The sequence below is a fragment of the Hippoglossus stenolepis genome, chromosome 12, assembly GCF_022539355.2.
Source record: "Hippoglossus stenolepis isolate QCI-W04-F060 chromosome 12, HSTE1.2, whole genome shotgun sequence".
Lineage (NCBI taxonomy): Eukaryota > Metazoa > Chordata > Actinopteri > Pleuronectiformes > Pleuronectidae > Hippoglossus > Hippoglossus stenolepis.
This window is the reverse complement of record NC_061494.1, coordinates 16,035,403-16,049,054: the sequence shown is the minus strand read 5'-3', so window position 1 is coordinate 16,049,054 and position 13,652 is coordinate 16,035,403. Positions and strand designations below refer to the sequence as shown.

General features: G+C 40.3%; 1 protein-coding gene across 1 annotated transcript; it reads right to left on the bottom strand.

The window, feature by feature from the left end:
* Window positions 1-367: 367 nt before the first annotated feature.
* fas (Fas cell surface death receptor) lies at window positions 368-5,047 on the bottom strand. The gene is made up of 9 exons (XM_035173520.2): window positions 4,891-5,047; window positions 3,915-4,054; window positions 3,396-3,530; window positions 2,565-2,682; window positions 2,355-2,425; window positions 2,128-2,229; window positions 1,938-1,987; window positions 1,634-1,652; window positions 368-1,092 (listed from the first exon to the last, which is right to left on the bottom strand). Exons 1-9 carry the CDS (start codon window positions 5,040-5,042, stop codon window positions 794-796), a joined length of 1,086 nt encoding a protein of 361 aa, XP_035029411.2. The 5' UTR covers window positions 5,043-5,047; the 3' UTR covers window positions 368-793.
* Window positions 5,048-13,652: the final 8,605 nt, after the last annotated feature.

Here is a 13,652-nt window from a genome sequence, read left to right as displayed (position 1 = left end):
GAAAAAAATAAAGGCGTTGTAAAATAAAGTCTCAATTTGTCATAAGGGTTTGATAACATTTTAGGAATCTTTGCTAAATTTGTTTTGAATATATATCAATCAACCAATAAATTGATGTTGCTTCACTTTAGCAGCTGCAGTCCTTGTGGAAAACAAATACTTTCCTGCTTGACCAAAGCTCGACCAAAAGGAGGATAGGACACACATTTAGCACAGCCTGAGCACAACTTCTTTCATGGAACAGTTGGTAAAAACCACAACAATCACAACTTTGACTGGTAAAGAAAATCTGTTTCCTATAAACATAAGACGACCAAAACGAAACCAGTCACACTTTGACGACACGAAAGGAAGAGACCAAAGCACATTTGACATTAAATCCATATTTATTCCAGTTTATTGCACAATAATAATGTAACACATTCATCACACACAAAGGGCATGTACAGCATTCATATATTCAGCAGGCGTGATTCAGTGCATTTCGGGTCATTACATCTAAAATTTTGAAGGTTATTTTTACTTCCACTCTATTATTTGACCTGAGAAGCAGATAATAATGATTTTGTTTTAACTGTAACATCATTGTACATCCTAGACATCTGACAAAAACCCAAACTTAATTCTGCATTTATAAAGCTTGGGTCTGCTCATTTACTTTTTTCCAAAAAACACTAAAATGGTAAAACCAGTATTTACAGCTCAGCTCAATCATGTAAACATCTCAACACAATAATAATTTGCTCAATAGACGGCACTGAATATATTCAAAAAGTGCTTCCAATATTTACATTCAAACAGGAGCATCTGATGGAGCCGTGCTGTCACTTCGTAATATCTTCTCCACCCTCTCTGCTTTTTCCTTTTTACGACTTTTTCGTAGGAGTGTTGTCAATTGTTTTGCCCCACCCTTTCCCTCCCTCTCCACCCATTTCGATAGTAGTTGGAGGGTCTGCTCCTCAGAATCCGTGGGGTCGACATGTTTACAAGAATCAATTTCAACTTTTGTCATCCCACTGCGCATTGCCACATCCTGCATATCCTTCCATCCAAGAACGGCTGCAATGTCGGGCACGTGGTGAAGTTGGATATCTGAAATAATTACAAGTACAAGACAGTGGATTAAGAAAGTAGGGATGTCACGATACCCCCAAAAAATTGTTGTCGACACACAAAAAATATTTGAACATAAAAAAAACAACAGTGGCTATGTAGCCTTAAGGTAATAAATAAATATAAAAGACCATTAACATTACAAAACAGAACAGTGGCATGTAGGAAAGTTTTGAGATTTCAGTTATTAGGTATAGCTCAATGACTGTAAGAACATCTTAAAGAAAAGGGTGTCACCTTCCTGTGTCATGTAACTACATCAGTTTATAAAAAAAAACACAACAAGGAAACTTGCCGCAAAATGGTAAAAAAAAAGGTTGATAAGATGTACAGGTCGTAAATCGACAGATAAGAGAATCCATACCACATCAACACATAATAAACTCAATAATTACATGAAATGTTAAGTCAATTCCATCTGATTATGGATTATTCATATATTTAATCTAACATGCTCAAATCATAGAACAATTGCAATTAAAGCTCTAATGCTTGTCAATTAAGAACCAGTTTTTCTTACCATTAAGAGGCTGCAGCTCCTGAGAAGACAAAGATTTCATATTAATACAATATTTCCCACTCCAGCCTGATAAAAAACAAATAGCTTTGCTTACACAAGCTTGACAAATAAACTAAATGTCACACCACAATAACACTGTCACAGAGGAAGCACAAGGACACACTCAGGGTTTCAGACGACTAACCTTCACATCCTATAGAAAGGGGCAGCTAGGCCAACATTAGAGGAGACACAGGGAAGAGTTTATCATACATGTATGTATGACATGTATGTGTGTGAAGAGGTGAGGTAAAAAATAACTCACCACATCGGTTGCATTGCCGTTTGTTTGGGATGACGGCTGATGTGGTGAATCTTGTAAGAGAAATAATCAGAAATCAAGACTTTAAATGTGAACTGAACCTTCAATAATATTTCTATACTTTGCTATTTCACTGAGGCACACATGGTCACATTTTTTCTGTTTGCGGTTGTGAAGTAGTGGAAATACTCACGTAATTTTCTCCTTCTGCGATACCAGAGTGCACCTCCAATTAATATAGCACAAATCGCTAAGATTGCAAAAACTATTCCAGATATTTTTCCACCATTTACCCCTGAAAATTAAACATAAGATTACATTTTCAAATCAAACTAAATTATATCATAATTTTTTTTGTATAACACAAATTGAAGCCATCGTGATATAATGCAAATGGTGTAGTGATAAACCAAAACATACCTTCAGTTATGGCATTGCAGACTGTGTTGTTTGTGGCTGTACAGGCAACTCCGACACCCTCAGAGCCACATCTTCAACCAAAAGAAAAAACAAGTATGAGTGACAACAGGAAACGTGACAGGACAAATTAACAGAAGCGCAAGCAGGACTGGCTTTATCATTTATTTTCAAAGTGAAGAAGGTTACCGACAGTATTAGAGCAGAACTTACTCTTTGCAAGGGTGGCAGACTTTGCACGTTTCTGGTCCACTGCTGCAATAATGATCTTTTTTACATCGGCATTTAGCGTTATTGGCTTGGGTGCAGTTTTCAGCCACCTCTAGATTCGCTGAAATGATAGATCAAATACACAACAGGCATTAGAGAGGGAACACTGAGATGTATTGTGTTAGTTGTCTGTCCACATGTCTACAATGACATTAAGCATAATCTTACATATTGTCATTGTATTAGGTTTACTAATATTGATGTGGATATTTACTCTGAGTACTGAATTCTCATAGACAAACTGAAATGCTGCTCTTGATTTTTTTTTTTTCAGTCAAAGTTCAGCCTGATGACTTTACAGTGTTTTTTTTCTTTTGCTTGAGCGCAAAGGCATTTCATTTATGATACAAAACAAATAAAAGCAGAAAATCTTGAATTTGACACACTGGATGCAGGGAATGTTTGACATATTTGCTTAATCATTTACTAAAACATTTACTTAGCTATCAAAACAAAAAATCTAACTTGCTAAACGCTTAAATTCTCATTGTGACAACACTTCAAACCTTTGCTACAGGTGGAGATGACTTTCATGCAAATGTTGATTATATTGTAGATGAATCAAATCGCGTAAATTGTCTCACTACATAAGACCAAACATAGAAAATAACATTAAATAATTTATACTTATGGAGCTAATATAGATTACTAGAGGATTTTGTGTAGTAATGACTTTGCTTTTCCTAGTGTGACAAATCAAAATGCCTGCTAGCCTTGTTTTGTTGGACATATTATGAAATTTAAAGAAACTGTGGTGTATTGTTGAGTCGGTACCATTGGGGTGTTCACAGGATGTGCAGGGTTCACAGGACTCCTCGGCAGTGGCATGACTGCTGTACGTCCCAGACTCACAGGACTCGCATTGTCCATGATTTTGATTGGCAAGGCAGTGAGTCTTCAGCCGCAGGCCTGCAGTAGGGGCACATATGAGCCAGAGACAGAGGGAAATGTTGTGGTTAGTTTGGGGGAGCTGATGATACCCACACCCACATACAATATAACAAAGCACAATAAAAGCTGAAATTGTAAGTGCATACTTTTGTTGCATCAGTTTTGTTTTATTTCAGTTTATATTAGGCATATATAGTTCATATTTTTGCACAATTAATATATATATGACCCCCACTGTTGGTCAACTTTCACTGTCAGTCAGCAAGTTATGAGTGACATTATGAAAAACTTGCCAACTTTGCCTTTAATTCTCTCAAATACCTCCTTAATTTAAAAGAGGCAGCTCAACTTGCTGTGTTTCATCCAGTGAATTTCAGATGTCATATAACCACTGCCACTCACCAACTCCACACAGACAGCAGGTCCTCCCTTCATGCTCGTAGGTGCCATGTGCACACGTCTGCCTCCTGCTGCGGAACAGTCCTTTAACTACGCGCACAGAGACCTTCTCTTCGGTTTGGGGCGAGGCTGAAGAAAACTCCCTGGCGATTACAGGAAAAGACAACAGAAAACGAAAGTGAAAGTTAGCAAAGTAATCTCCCAGTGGAAAGAACCCGGGGAGTCGCCCTTTAACGGATTTGGGACAATTAACCAGACACACATTCACTAAACCAACCAGCTAGTATTCATCTGTAATGTGTTTACTGTCATATAAGTAAAATAACATCGCGTGAAAACACTCGCAGATAAAGTAAATCTAACTATGATGTGACTTGACAGCGCAGAGTTTCGAGGTCAGCAAGTACTCGTCGTTTAGACGTGGCGAGCCGGGCAGCGGATGGGCTCATTAGCGCCCCCTTGAGGCCGGAGGACCGCCGCTGGGTGAGGGTTGCAGAGAACAGCGTTGTAGCGGGGGATTTACACTTAACGACCGCAAGGCTAGCTTGTTCAGCTCGTTTACCTTTAGCTTCACGTCAAAGTGTCTGCGATGGAAACCTTCACGAATGAGGCTAAAAGAGGAAATATTCGGTATCTCCACACTTTAAAAAAAGTCGTTTATCGTGCGTGCTAACTTACTTCCTTAGCTCACAGTGTGATGTGACCTCGGGTGTTGTGGTGAAGCCTGCTCTCCACCATAACCTGTATATTAAAACCCACACTGTCCCCAGACCAGCCGCACATTGTATATTTAACCTCAACAACAACAAAAAAACCCGAGTGGCATGTCTTCACGTCACAGTTCATCAAATTAGCTTCGAATCAATCAAACCTCTGATTTAAAACGTGTTCAGCTGAGTTGAACACAACTCCAGGCAGCTGCGGTGAACGCCACCAGCTTCACTAACGTTGAACCTGTGGATTATTAAACTGTACTTACAGTGACACATGAGAGAAGATAAACGCGCAGGTGAAAAGCCACAGAGGGAACTTGTTAGAATCGGACGCCATCACGTCTTTCCTTCTTGAGCCGTGTGACTGCGCCTCTCTGCAGGCGGGGATTTCTACAGGAACTTTTACTTTCAGTTTCATCACCAGCAGACAAAAGGATCTGCACATGTTGTAACATGTCTAACTTAACATGTTGACTATAGATACAATACTTTTTGTTTGTGTGTATTTGTCCTTTACTGGAATATGAGGACAGTGGACTATTTTGGAACAGAAACATAACACATGTGGTTAAAAGCAAAAACATTTAGGTCATAACACCATCCCCTGCACACTGTACCTCTTAGAAAGGAAATAACCACAGACCAAAACTAATGTATTTTTCATATTCTATTTTAAAGTTAAGCCAACAGTTAATATTCCTGTTTTAACCCAACATGGGTATAGCACTGAAACCCAAACATTTATACTTTTTGTCCTAAAAGTATCCTAGGATATATTCTTGATTATTATTATTATTCATAATGATATTATTCATAATCGTTTTGTGCGTGAAAGGTTGTGAAATATCAAAAATGAATGTCAGTCACAGCAGAGTCTTCAATTGTCTAACTATGGTGGAGCAACAGTCAGAAACTCAAAAATATTCCATTGTCAGTTATATATAGTGAACAAGTGTAAAGCTCAAACCAATGAACAATAGCTTGAAAATTCCTGAAAGGATAGATTAACAATCAGACTCGTTTTGATCATTGTAATGTTGATGAACTATGTTGTCCGTACCTCTGCGTCATCAGTGGTAACTACAGTGTTACTTTAATCCATATATCTTGCTTTGTGAAAAGAAGAACTGCTCTTGTGCCACTAGGAGGTGTCATTGTTCTTTGTTTGCTATATAGCTTCTGGAGCTATGGAGGGTTTTACTCCTGCGGATGTGGGTTTATCAATGTAATGTAATACAATCAGATACAGATACAGTCTGTCAGATATGATCAAACCAAAGGTTTTAAAGAATTCACCACAGACTGTTTTTGAACAGCAATTACAATTATATCCAGCAACAGTTAAAAGTGCTTGGATTATTTATACTTGTGAAACATGTTAACAGCACCCATACCTTTTTGTTTACTGACAGTTGTAAGGTGCAAGTGGGAAAGTGAAGTTTCAGACACGCAGTCTTCTTTGCCATATTGATTAAACCAGTTACTGACGCACGTCTATCTTTTTTACCTAAACAGGAAACCGACCAAATAAATGTGTATGTGTATGTAGATTGAATGTACACAACCATAATACTGCATCAATCACTATAATTTTAAACATAGTCTTTGATTTACAAAGTTCTGGTGGAATGAATTGGTTAAGCTTTTAAAATTGATATACAAGTCATTTATGAAGCAGGAAATCCTTTCTCTCTGTGCCAATGCAGTAACTTAAGAAATTACTGCCTCACCCCACCCCAACAAAAAACACCATATTAGTTTGATCTCTGCCAAGTGTAGTTAACAGCAAATTTATCTTTGAACAAAAGTGAAGAAAAAAACTATTTGGCTGGGGAATAAAAACTAAACTTGAAGGAGAACTCCTGTGGGATTTTGTTGTTTTTGCAAGTGTATAAAATTTTAGCCCTTTGTAGTACCAATGAGTCCCAGTGTCGGATTTGTACCAGTCTGCTGCCTGCTCATGTGGCCCACTTATAGAACAAAATGAACACACACACACACACACACACACACACACACACAGACACACACTCAGATATACACACAGAGGTGTAAGCAGTGTTGCTTTAGGAAATGCAATATCAGTTTTTTTAGTCAGTTTGCCACTTTGCTCCAGACCGAAACATCTCAACAACTACTGAATAGATGACCATGACATTTTGTAAGATGGAGGACACATCTCCACTTCTTGCACTATCCAGAAATTAATGCTGCCATCTTGCACATTTGGAGCCAGAGTCTGGGCAGTTGCGATCAGGGTTGAAGCCACGTTAGTGAGGTTCCGCAAATCCATGCACTCAACCAATTCATGATTGACAGTCTCAGCTGTCAATCATGAAGTTTCCCTCATTTTTATAGCATCAAATAACAAATTAAAACCAAACTAACTAAAAATTAACACTTATACAAACATCAGTGTGATAAGAACGACCTAAAATGACAGAAACCATCCTTGACGTGTACTTTGACATTTTAGTTTGGCTCATGTCATCCACTAACATGCAGGAGGTGGGATTTATGATCTATACTGCAGCCAGCCACCAGGTGGTGATCGAGACGCTTTGGCTTCACTTTTGGGAAGCTGTCATGTTGTCCATCTTTATATAAAGTCTATGTAGGAATACACTATACATACTATTTACAGGCAATACACGATAGATAGAATGAACAGAGTAGTAGGATATGTAGGTAGATCGGTCGGTTGATAGACAGACAGACAGACAGACACACAGACACACAGACAGATACTGGTATACAGGACTCTGTAGCGCCTGCCAGAGAGGAGCATTTGAAAATGGTTTGTGATTTTAGAGTGAAATGTTCCCATAACTGCTGCACTGATTTCCATTAAATTTGCTGCAGACACTGATGTTCCCCCCTCAGGAGGAACTGTCATCACTTCAGTGATGGCTTTTCATCTCGTGCCATCATCAGGTCAAAGTTGTGTTTTTTTTCTGCATTTATGAACAAATACCGTATGTGCAAAACTATCAACATTTCCACCACACTCAGCTGCATGTTGTGTGTTATGCTTGTTTTAAGTTTCAGCATGCTGACACGCCACACTAAGAACATTGTAAACATTACACCTGCTAAACATCAGCTTGTTAGCATGCACAAGTAGCTTTTAGCTCAAAGCACTGTGGCTAAGTATAGCTTCACAGAGCTGCTAGTGTATCTAAAGACTTCTAGTGTTTCCATTCATTCTCAGAGTTGAGACTCTTAATATAGACTCTATAGTCAAATCTGAAAAATTCTGTGAAGCCAGGTCTGGATCAATGACTAATAAATAAAACATTTTTTTGCTGCATTTGTTTTTTGTTTGGTCCTGCACGTTATTCTTTTATCAAAGCCAAATGTCGAACAGATGATACTCTTCACAAAATGGGTCACTACATATTAAAAGAGAAAAAACTCTCCTATAGATGTCGTACAATTCAAATGTAAACCTGATGGCAGCCTCCCTCAGCTTTAATGGTAAATAAGTGGATGAGTTGGACCGGGTCTTCTTGCCACATCCACATGTATGTTAAAGCCTCCTTCTCTTTTCATTTTTGGCTAATGCTTCATGTAATAATAGCATAACAAATCAATTGGCCATGACACCACCACTCTCCTCTATTCTGCTATATAGCAACAGGACCAATTTAAACTGCATTAAACTGCATGTATATAAAGGTTGATTTGGCTGCCAACTTTACACCTGGCCAGGGACCACAGATCAAAATTAACCTCTTGGCTAACTCTGTAATGTTTACAATGTCATTATCAATATGCACTTCACTCCCCAAAAGTGAGGCCAAAGTTTCTCGATTTCTCCCTGGTGGCTGGCTGCAGTATAGGTCATGAACCCAGTCTCCTCCATTTTCGCAGATGAGGACACAGGCAGTTTTTTTTTCCTGAGGAACGACAAAGATTTCGTTCAGGTAGTTCTAATCACACCTAGTTCGTTTTTCCAGTAAGTTTTGTTTTGCCTAGACAGTCGTGACTGACTTGTGATTGCTCAAGCGCTTGTATCAGGTGGACCTTGACACCGCAACTCCACACCCCGTTCATGACAGAGCAAACTCTGGCTCCGAATAACGTCATCAGTACAAGATGGCAACGTTCGTATCCAGGTTATTTTGGCTTTATTTCTAGGTAGTGGGAGGAAGTTGTCTATCTTTATATACCATCTACGTGCAGCAGTGAAGAACCCTCGGACCTTTGAGCACATTTGAGGAGCTGGCAGGACAGTGGTTGATGCAGTTGTATACATTTTGTCAAGCATCGGACATTGCACAATTGAATAAGATGTTATTTCCTGCCTTAAGTGCCTATATGATACACATGAGGGCGGACATAATGTATTGCACATTTTCAATCACTTCCTGTATCCAGTTTGTCGCGTTACAGGACGTGCAACCAAAGTGAAGTAAAGACCAGACTGTGAAAATTTCAATAGCTGTAGAAGCACCACCAGAGGAGTGCAGCACGTAGATTTCAGCTCTGTGGAAAGGCATTATCAGCCTCGGCCAATGTGTTCTGCCTCCCATCGCCCCCCGGGTCATATGCAAAATAAAACAGAGTAATAGCTCCACTGTGATGGAGGGGTGGAAAAATAAAAAAGAATAAGACAATGTTTCTGTTGTTAGGAGGAAGCTGCTGGAAGGAGCCGTGTTGCAGAGTCTCCCCGGGGACACGGAAGAAGAGTCGGGGGGGGGGGGGAAGCAGCAGGTAACAGCTCTTCCCTTTGGGTGGAAGCAGCAGCTAAAAGAAAGAGAGGAAACCTCAGTGGTTGTCTGTATGTTCATTAATGCTGTGTGTTTCAAAGACTTAGTTAACAACAGTCACAATGCACTGTGTCTTTTTCTGGAAATTGGGTCACAACAGTGTTAAAAACAAAACTCAAAATAACAAGCAAAGCAACATTTCTTTACCAGAAATATTATTGCAAGCGCGTCAGTGTCACATTTTGCATCAACGGAAACATTTCACCTTGACTACATTGTGCATTTGCTAATTTAAAATGTCATGCATGTTGTGGAAGAGCGCTTCCTTTTTCATATTTACTTCCTTAAGTTTAAGCTTCTTCTTTAACTTGAGCTGTAGCACTTCTTTCATAGAGCCAAAGCTTTTAGGCCATCAGGTAGTAATCATAATCCATGAATGCACAGAGTGAATGTGAAAACTACATTTCCAAAGGGATCGGCTTTGCTCTTTCAATTCAGAGGAGCTATAGTGTGTGACTTCGACATTTAGACGCAACAACCTTGACAGTTTTCACTTTTTCCATCTTGAAGGGAATCTTTTTTTAAACGTTCACCTTAAAAAGAGATTCACACCTTTGGTCTTCAGCGCTTATATTCTGAAGTTCAAACCGCAGTGTTGGTTGATGATAATTCAGGCAGGGATGTGTTTTTCATTCTCGATGTCTTTAATGCATTAAGAAAGAAAAAGGAAAAAACGTTTTGAGAGGCAAAAACATCTGCTGCTAACTGGTTGTGTGCCTGCGTCAAGTAGAGGAGAAACTGGGACTTGGGAGGGGGAGCGGCACAAACCTGATGCTTCTTCACACACAGAACAGGAAGAGAGTCATGCTGCTCTTCAACTACAGGAAATAACCTCTCTGCTGATGACGCAGGTCTCAGGGGAAAGCTCAGCAAGTTCTGTAGATCTGACGCATACTGTACAATCTGTAACTGCAGGAACAGCCCGGGCTCTGCAAGGCTGTGCAACATGTTGCAGCACAGACACACAATCACACGCTCAGTGACACTCTTCTTTTAAGGCACTTTTGTACTATATATATATTAAAAAGTAAAGATTGTGTTCATCACTAAATTGTCAAAAACAAGTAGAACATTTCCCTGTCCCCTTCTCCCTCTGCACCAGCTTACACACATGCACACAAACTCGATGAAAAGACCTTAAATCTGTAAAGCTGCCACTAGACGATATGTTTGTGCAGAGAGATTTCCCCCCCGCAACACGTCCAGCGGTCTGCCTAATTAGAGCTGAGTGTATCTGTGGGCAGGGGAGTCTGCGTCTGCACATGGAAGGGGGATTTGGCCGAGAGCATTCATTCACCGGACTGTCTGGTGGGCAAGACAATGGAGAGAAGTACAGATTGGATGTCTTGTTCCAATCTGTGCCGAGCTCTTTTCTCCAGCGCAGAGAAAAGACAAGAATAATGCTGGTTGAATATCCCACGGAGATGGATTTATAAGGACCATTGGTATTGGAAAAATCCGGTTAGGGACTTAATCAAAACGGAGCGGCAGCAGGGGGAGACGGAAACTGAGCCTGTAGGCCGAACTGATTCCAGCCCTGCCTGTCCCGTCCTTTACCTGTCCTCCCCGTCCTCTCCAAGCGGGTCCGCTCCTGTCATTAGTCCTTCATCAGAACCTTTATAGGAAAGGACGTCCTCCTGCTCTATCCTCAAGGACAACCCGTCTCGGATTTCTCATTTAGAATGTGAACGTTTTATTTATCTGTTGTCTTCATAGTAATTGTATATGTGATCTACAAAAGAAATTACCAACCAGGGATACGCATGTAAATATGTATATGGTTTGCATGTATGTATGTGTATACATATATATTCATACATACACATATGTGGAACATATACGTTTGCATTTTGTATTATTAAAACATTTTTTGCATCCGGAACTGCATCAGGATTTATATGAAAAGACAATGACAGACTATGACAGATGCATCACATGCATTTCTCTTCAAGTGCAATAATTCATAAAGTGAATTAGTGAAAAGGTTCAACATGGTTTCTCTTAATGGGGAGAAATCCTTTCAAATCCTCAAGTCAAATGAGTTATTTTTTTCTCTGAGAATGTGGCAACATTTTACATGAAACTCTTCTCTTTCACCCACACAGAACATACACATAAATGTGTAATCAGACACACAACTCGCACTGCATGAACACACATCAGCTATCACCTCCCACCCACCAGCCTGGAATACATCAACCTTTTCATCTTGCGTCAACTTTATGCACTTAGCTCACATGCCTACAGACACATGTCACACTGGACGTTATGAGCTGATGGTAACTGCACATGGATTCATACCGGAAAAAAAGTAAGCGGCTGTGAAGATCTTCAGAGAGAGAATTGAGGCAGTGGATAGACATTTGGGTAAAGAGGACCAAGCTGCAGGAAGTGGGAACCATTGACCCTCCCTTGTGGGCAAATTTACAATCTGTACCTGAAATCAGTAGAGGAAGAAAACAGAGAAAGTTCGCTCCAGTAGGAAATGTTTGAGCGTCTATAAATAGAAGGCCCGCGTTTGAAATGATTATGAAAGGCATGCAGTCATTTATTATTCAGCTCATATTGCTCCATGTTTATCATATAGATTGAGTAAAAGAAACTCGTAAACTTGACACATGTGTTTGGAATCCAGATTAATTTTTTTACATCTGCAGAGTTAAAACCGTAGTTGGATTACACTGTTTGTTTATGAAGGTAAAAAGACGTGTGAAGTCTTTCAGGTGAAAAAACCCCCCCTCAGATTTACAATTGGTGGGTTTTAGTGCAGCATGAAATGTTGAAATAATTCAAATTTGCACAATGTGCTGCAGCATCAGCACGAAACTAAATAGAGGGACAAAGAGCAGAAGCTTTAAACTAGTATATTAAGTACAGTATTCAACAACAACAAAAATGCTGTGTCCCTGTAAAGCATAAATCAGCTTAGCTCCTCAAATGCAGTTCCAAGCCATCTAATTGTCTTTGATCAGCACCTATAAGCCATCTGCTTTGTGCACAGTTTGACTATCCTCAGACAAAGGGGATTTGGAAACGCCTCTCAAACACTCTGTGTACCATCATTGAAGATGTTTAACACAACCAACAGTGGCAAAGGGAGGTTAGGTTCAAGTGCGAGGCATTAAGCAAAACAAACAGCACATAGTGGGCATGAAGAGAAGAAGACTTTTGCATTGAGGAGGTGCACGGGGCCTCATTCATAATTCAGAGGCGTCGCAGCGATATGAGAGAAGAGGACGCATCTGTCTGCATTACGCCAGCGTTGCCTCTGCGTTGCATCACCCTCCCGGGTGGTTCGTTTTCGAGAGTTTAATACGCTGCCTATCAGTTGCGCTCTGGCTGTGGTCTAATTTCAGCCTCAGATAAGAGCCCTTATTTGTCACCCAGCTCCTTTGCCTTGTCACACAGCCTAGAAGTGCTTTCTCAGTGTGGAACATTTGAAGAAGCACAGACTGGAGCCGCCGATTTCTGTCTATATGCTACATGTGACTGTTCAGTGTGCAGCATCACAATAAAGGATATTATGAACCCTCAGTGCTAACTGGAAACCCATCCCCCACACACACGTATAGCTGTCTCCCCACACAAAGAGAGGCGCATGTGCCTTATTACACACACACACACACAGCTGGCTGCTGGTCTGTCTGACCTAGTTTATTTCTGTAGGCTGCTCTAATGGAGGGAGCGTGCGTGGTGTATTATCTGACTGCATCTGATTTGCATTTCTGCCCTGTCACTGGCAGATGGCACCAGAGGTCGAGAGCAGAGCTTTTTGGAGGGCCCTCTCTCTCTCTCTCTCTCTCTCTCTCTCTCTCTCTCTCTCTATCTCACACACACACACACACACACACACACACACACACACACACACACACACACTCGCATAGAAGCTTCACACTCATCACATAAATACATACATTTGACTTACTAAACAGCAAGTGAACTTTATATCACCTAAAATGCATGTATGTATTTTGTCCGTAATAAAGACATGCAGCTGTGTGCTCACACACACACACATACTGTGCTTGTAGTACAGTGCTTGCGTGCATGCTTGCAGAGGGGTGGAGAGCCTGGTGTCCTGAACTGTACTGAACCCTGAACCGAGGGTGTAAACCAAACCCTCTGCTCTTGCACTATTCATGCTTAATAGGAAGGAAGTGATGAATCACACTCACTTATTTGTGGTAGTGGTGAGTGTTCAAGTACAGATAGTACAGGGCCTCTCACTCTCTTTCTCTCTCTCTCTCTTTCTC